The 7,002-nt window shown below is 42.6% G+C and overlaps 1 protein-coding gene across 1 annotated transcript; it reads left to right on the top strand.

Moving 5' to 3' along the window:
- Positions 1 to 375: 375 nt before the first annotated feature.
- Positions 376 to 1,398, top strand: LOC105509904 (olfactory receptor 2S2-like). The gene is given in 2 exon segments (XM_011939387.1): positions 376 to 799; positions 802 to 1,398. Coding segments are annotated over 2 exon segments (948 nt in total). The 5' UTR covers positions 376 to 423; the 3' UTR covers positions 1,374 to 1,398.
- The last annotated feature ends 5,604 nt before the right edge of the window (positions 1,399 to 7,002 follow it).

The following is a 7,002-nucleotide window of genomic DNA, read 5'->3' as shown; positions in this document are numbered from 1 at the left end:
AGAAATAATTCATAGTATTTCCTAGCACTTAATCATAATGCAAAGGAAAAACCCGCCTTGGGCCAGGGATATGCTCTGCTGGGTTCAAGTCTTGTCTCTGTCACCAACTTGCTCAGAAGATTTGGACAGGTCACTTCTCCTCCCTAGGCCTCTATTACCTTTGTGGACACCGAGAGGGTGTGGCAACATCAGAAAAATCCCTCAGGCACAACCGGACATTTGAGGCCCTCACCCACTGCCTGTCCAGCTCTGACCTTCTGTCTTCCAAGATACCCCCTACTGTCTCTTTTCATCATTTTTCTCTTGCACAGGTATGTTCTTCTATTATGCAGTGGAACTTGACCACATATTAGATGCCTAGGACTCTTTCCAAAAAGCCCGATGTGCTGCTCAGTACTTTGCTGATGGCAGAGGGGATATCACATGGAAAAAGCCAACGAGACCTCCCCTGTGATGGGGTTCATTCTCCTGGGGCTCTCTGCCCACCCAGAGCTGGAAAAGACAGTCTTCATGCTCATCCTGCTGATGTACCTGGTGATCCTGCTGGGCAACGGGGTCCTCATCCTGGTGACCATCCTTGACTCCCGCCTGCACACACCTATGTACTTCTTCCTGGGGAACCTTTCCTTCCTGGACATCTGCTTCACTACCTCCTCAGTCCCACTGGTCCTGGACAGCTTTTTGACTCCCCAGGAAACCATCTCCTTCTCAGCCTGTGCTGTGCAGATGGCACTCTCCTTTGCCATGGCAGGAACAGAGTGCTTGCTCCTGAGCATGATGGCGTTTGATCGCTATGTGGCCATCTTAGGTACCCCGTGATCATGAGCAAGGCTGCCTATGTGCCCATGGCTGCCAGCTCCTGGGCTATTGGTGGTGCTGCTTCCGTGGTACACACATCCTTGGCAATTCAGCTGCCCTTCTGTGGGAACAACATCATCAACCACTTCACCTGTGAGATTCTGGCTGTTCTCAAGTTGGCCTGTGCTGACATTTCCATCAATGTGATCAGCATGGAGGTGACAAATGTGATCTTCCTGGGAGTCCCGGTTCTGTTCATCTCTTTCTCCTATGTCTTCATCATCACCACCATCCTGAGGATCCCCTCAGCTGAGCGAAGGAGAAAGGCCTTCTCCACCTGCTCTGCCCACCTCACCGTGGTGATCATCTTCTACGGGACCTTATTCTTCATGTATGGGAAGCCCAAGTCTAAGGACTCCATGGGGGCAGACAAACAGGATCTTTCAGACAAACTCATCCCTCTTTTCTATGGGGTGGTGACCCCCATGCTCAACCCCATCATCTACAGCCTGAGGAACAAGGATGTGAAGGCCGCTGTGAGGAGCCTGCTGAGACCAAAAGGCTTCACTCAGTGATGGTGGAGGGGTCCTCTGTGATTGTCACCCACATGGAAGTAAGGAATCACAATCACATCAGCTGCCATTCAAAAGCCAAGTCATATGGCATATAATGGTCTCTCACCCTAAGTCCATTTGCAGGAAATGTTAAACTTTTCAGATGATATCTCCTGAGTTTTAGTCCTGTGTCTGACAGCTTCAGCAGACACCAGACTCAATAAATAATCAACTGTGATGAAGGCACTCTGAACACATGGTAAAACCACACAAGAGAGCAGCCACGAAAGCATGATGCATGGCCCTTAGAGTGTCTCAGCTCTAGATTTAGAACAGGGACGTGAGAAAGTTCTCACAGCAACTTACCAGCCCTACTGGATTCATCAGGGAAATCAGAGGAATAAGGAGGAAGTGGAAATTTTCATTGAGGCTTTAGTTTAATACACTCAGTTTGCCTGAATAGCTAAGAAAAGATAAGTTCTTCACTTAGAGAGCTTTTGGTTGTGAATAATCTATTTTAATGACTGGATATCTTTTTAACTATGAGAAAATTTAGGCTATTTTTTCTTGATGCACTCCAGATCATTAAATACCGCCCAGTAAATTAAATAAACTTCGAGGAGTAATGAGTTCAAATTTGACATTCTTACAGAATTTCACAACAGGAAAGCTTGTATTCTGATAGATGCCAAATCATGTTCCAGAAAAAAGATGATGATAAATAGATAGATATAGATAGAAGTAGACAGATGGTGGCTATACATGTTTGAAGACTTTGGGTCTAATTTTTTTTTTTTTTTGAGACAGAGTCTTGCTGTGTCGCCCAGACTAGAGTACAGTGGTGCAATCTCGGCTCGCTGCAACCTCTGCCTCCCAGGTTCAAGCAAGTCTTATCCCTCAGCTTCCTGAGTAGCTGGGACTACAGGCATACACCACCATGTCTGGCTAATTCTTGTATTTTTAGTAGAGACAGGGTTTCACCATTTTGGCCAGGCTGGTCTCAAACTGCTGGCCGCAAGTGATCTGTCCGACTCAGCCTCCCAAAGTGCTGGGATTACAAGTGTGAGCCACGGTGTCCTAGTCTATGGGGCTAAATTTTCATAGGTTTCTTTGTTCCAAGACTTCTCAGAGCTTTTATTATGCAAAGGTCCACTGTGAATGTTCAACAGGGTATAAAGTTGTAGCATTTCCTGAGCCTCCAAAATTCAGCACAATAAAAATTGGGAAGCTTTTTTTAGACAGAGTCTTGCTCTGTCACCCAGGCTGGAGTGCAATGGTATGATCTCGGCTCACTGCAACCTCCACCTCCCAGGTTCAAGCCATTCTCCCACCTCAGCCTCCCAAGTAGCTGGGATTACAGGCACCCGCCATCATTCCCGGCTAATTTCTGTATTTTTGTAGAGGTGGGGTTTCACCATGTTGGCCAGGCTGGTCTTGAACTCCTGACCAAGTCCAAGGTGAACTCCTGACCAGGCAGAGGTGATCTGCCCACCTCAGCCTCCCAAAGTGCTGGGATTACAGGCGTGAGCCACCACACCCGGCCAGTATTTTTTTTACCTGAGGGTTTGGACAAATTCCTTAACCTCTTTTGCCTATCTATTCATAGACACAGAAGACAGACAAGAGGTTCAGAAATTGCTGTGGATGAAAAGCAGCAGTTTTATGGCAAGTTATATCAAAGTCTGAGAATATCGAAAGACTTATTTAAAAGGAAACTTTAGAAAGTAAATCCGATTTTAAGAATAGTTCTTGGAATATTTTTGCTTCAAGTGATATATTTAAGTTTTCTTATATTTGTTAAGAATGAATTGGATCACTCGAGCTCAGGAGTTCAAGACCAACCTGCGCAACGTAGTGAGACCTTATCTCTATTTAAAAAAAAAAAAACATTGAATTGCATAAGATAAGGATGTATATTTTGCTAATAAAATTTCACTGTATGTGTTAGTCTAAGGTTCTGATTTCTATTTGCCCTGGAAGAGAAACGATCTTGCTACTGCAGATACACAGAGTGACATCTAGTGGCCACGCAAGCCAACTTCAGACATTTACAAGCTGGGCAGTGTTTTTAGAAGCAGCTGTACAGGTCTCTTTCTTCATCCCTAACTGCATAGTTCATAGTTTCTCTCCAATATCCCTGACCCCACTCATCCAGCATCTGCTTGGATACCTCCAGTGATACAGAATTAACACTTCCAGGTTCTAGCTATTTCATTCAGCCCTACTAGCAACTTATTCCTTGAATTGTGCTAACATTAACATCTGTCTCCGATAGCATCTTCCAGTCCTAATTCAGCTTCGTGCCTTTACGTGAAATACACTTTATCTCTTCTTTCTTCTGATATATAAAGATTGATCTCCTGGTTCCTGGGTCTTTTTCCCTCAAGCATAAACAGCCCCCATACTTCCACCCGTGCCAAAATCACCCAGTTTACCCAACTGACAGGTACTACATTGTGTCCGCAGTATCATCTGTTTAATTCCAGTGTGATATTTCTGAAAATACCTTGGGAGTAATAATGATGGTGCTAAGCTAACTCTGTTTCACCAGGGCAGTGGAAATCTGTCTGGCAGAGAGAGATGCTTGAACAAGTCTGTCTTCTTGTGAGGCTGTCCTCTACTCACTTTCTCTTCCTTGAGGAATGGCAGTCATATCCACTTATATTACAGATTACATTATTATAGTGTAACTGTTGAGTCAGAAATTACATCGCTTCCTCGAGGAACAGTGGCATCTTTCACTCCCACTCTCTTTTGGGTGTCAAGGGGAGACAAAACTATTATATTATTATACTTAATCATACAGACAAATGTATTATTTTAAAAATCACAGTTCTGAGTTAATGGGTGCTTTAGGCTTTTGTTCTAGTGACCAAATCCGCTATGAAATCTTTAAGTTAAAACTCCAAATATAAAGTATATCTACTTTGGCTGAAATGGAGGTGGGGAGCAGAATAGATGTGGGGGGCAGGGGAGGGAGTTGGGCTCCCTCTGCTCAGCCCAGCCTTCGTCCGCATCCCCAGGGTCCCCAGTCCACAGGCACCACCAACACTCATCTGATCCAAACCACTGGTGCCAAGAAAGGTAGACATTTGGTAAGGATCTTTTGTTCCACTCCCAGAAAGAAATGTGAAAATTTTGGGGGGAAATTTATATTCTAAGAAAAAATAGATTACCCAATTAACCATTAAAAAGATAGACAACTTAAAATACCAATTACCTAAGAAGTTGACAACTTGTCAGTTACCACCTTAAGATGTTCTGGGCTACCTGTCTCCACAGATGAGTGACAATAAACATTCAAGGAACAAAAGGTTTTTAATACTGTTTAAACAATTCCAGAGAATAAAGTGAGAAAGATATCTTCCAAACTGCTTTAACCAAGCGAGCATAACATTGATACTATATCATCAAAAACATAACAAGGAAGTACAGGAAAGGAAAATACCACCTTTTCCTTTCCTATCTCACCAATTTACATATGTGTGTATGTATGTAGATGCATGCATACATATAAAATAGAATTCAGCAGCACATAGAAAGAATACTAAACCATAGCCTAATAGACTTATTTTTTAAAAAACAAAGCTAGAATAATTTAAGGATACTTATTGGTATAATTCACTACGTTTATAGGTTAAAAGGGGAAAAATGATCATCTCAATAGATCCTCAAAATTATTTGAAAAAGTTGAAAATCAATTTCTTAGTTTTAAAATCCTTCTAATAAAATAGGAATGGATGTGTTCTTTAATAAAATTAAATTTATGTCTCTAATGAAAAGTATGTGTCATGCCTAATGATGAACTGAATCAAATCTGTTACACTTTAACACTTTTCTGGATATACCAACCATTGAATTAGAGAGCAGAGATAAATAAATAAAAGGTGAAACTAGAAGAAAGGTAAGGAATAATATTGTTATTGTTACCTGATGCACTCATAATTTTATACCTGGACAAAACAGTAAAATCAATCAAAAGGTAATTTTGCACAACAGTAGGAGAATTCAAGATGAAAGCTGCATGCAAAATTAATATGCAAAACTCCAGGTTCTAGAAGGGAAAGGGGGGAAAGGGAAGGGTGAAAGAGGGAGAGGAGAGAGGGGAAGAGAAAAAAGACAGAGGAAGAGAGAGAGAAGGAGAAAGAGAGGGGAGGAGATTTGGGGGAAGAAAAAGGAGGAGAGAGAGGGAGAGACAAGGAAAGAGGAAGAGAGGGCGAGGGAGAGAGAAGGAGAGAGACAGAGAAACCGGTTGTCTTGGACTCTTGAGTCTTCGACAGCAGTCATCACCTTCCTCCCTACCAGCTAAACAGAGCCTTTTCTCATCTTCTAGCTTGAGGCAAAATCTGCCTTTTTCTCCACAGTGATGTCATAAGAAAAGATCGCAGTCGCATAACTTGTCCCCTTTCTAGCAATAAGAACCTGCATATTTCTTTCAGGGGAAAGATATGGAAGAATTTTTATAGAGACTATGCAGCAAGATTTTGAAATAGAGATTTCAAGTGGTTTATCATAGACGGTATCTAGAACACAATCCTATAGGGATTTCATGGATCATTATCAATTCTCTCTCCATCACTAATCAGATTAAACTGTGCTGTTGAGAGAAGGGGTGTATGGGTTATGCCACAGTATTTAGACAAAAGAAAATAAACAGGCTCAAATTTATACTATTCCAAGTAATTCAGTTGGAATGGGAAGAAATGGAAAAGAAACGAAACAGGAGCTCAAGGTTGGTTGATAACACTGATAGCTCTTGGTATAACTGAGATGGAGCAGGGACTCCTCCTAGGGACTTGCGGGCACCAAAGCATAGAAATAAAGTAAAATCTTGAGTTCCTTTGAAGGAAATTCCAGGGACCTAGCTAGCCTTAAGAAGTGAATGAACAACTCGATAAGCTAGAAGGTAATAGTAGCTTAAAACAATAGCCAAGGAAGTTAGAGTCAGGAGAATGTAGAGATAACATCTTAACACATGTCCCTGAGTTGTTTTATTGAAACCCAGATTCTTACCAAAGGAATCCTGTGGCACACAGACCTCTGATAAGGTGGAACTGAGGACTGAACTCTACTGGCTGTCCTTTGTTCTAGATTTCTTCCTGAGAGGCCTGGAAGAGGTCAGACCCATGAGCCAGGGCTAACATTCTTTTCTGTTGATAACAAATTTTTAGACAAAGCCTCACTTCCTTAACCAAGTCAGAAAATCTGCAAATTGGCAGGACGTGGTGGCTCACGCCTGTAATCCCAGCACTTTGGGAGGCCAAGGCTGCAGACAGAATCACCTCTGAGGTCAGGAGACAGAGACCAGCCTGGCTAACATGACAAAGCCTCATCTCTACTAAAAATACAAAAATTAGCTGGGCGTGTTGGTACATGCCTGTAATCCCAGTCACTCGGGAGGCTGAGGCAGGGGAATCGCTTGAACTCGGGAGGTGGAGGTTGCAGTGAGCAGAGATTGCACCACTGCACTCCAGCCTGGGTGACAGAGGGAGACTGTGTCTCAAAAAAACACAAACAAACAAAAAGAAAATCTTCTAATCCTCCTATGACCTGTGGGCCCCTCCTAATCACCCCCTAACACACATACAAAAGCTTTGAGATGTCATGCCTTTTTAGATGAAACCAATATATTGATTTATGACTTACCTGT

Source organism: Colobus angolensis, unplaced genomic scaffold, assembly GCF_000951035.1.
Source record: "Colobus angolensis palliatus isolate OR3802 unplaced genomic scaffold, Cang.pa_1.0 Scaffold181, whole genome shotgun sequence".
Classification (NCBI taxonomy): Eukaryota; Metazoa; Chordata; class Mammalia; order Primates; family Cercopithecidae; genus Colobus; species Colobus angolensis.
This window is presented reverse-complemented; position numbering and strand designations above follow the sequence as displayed.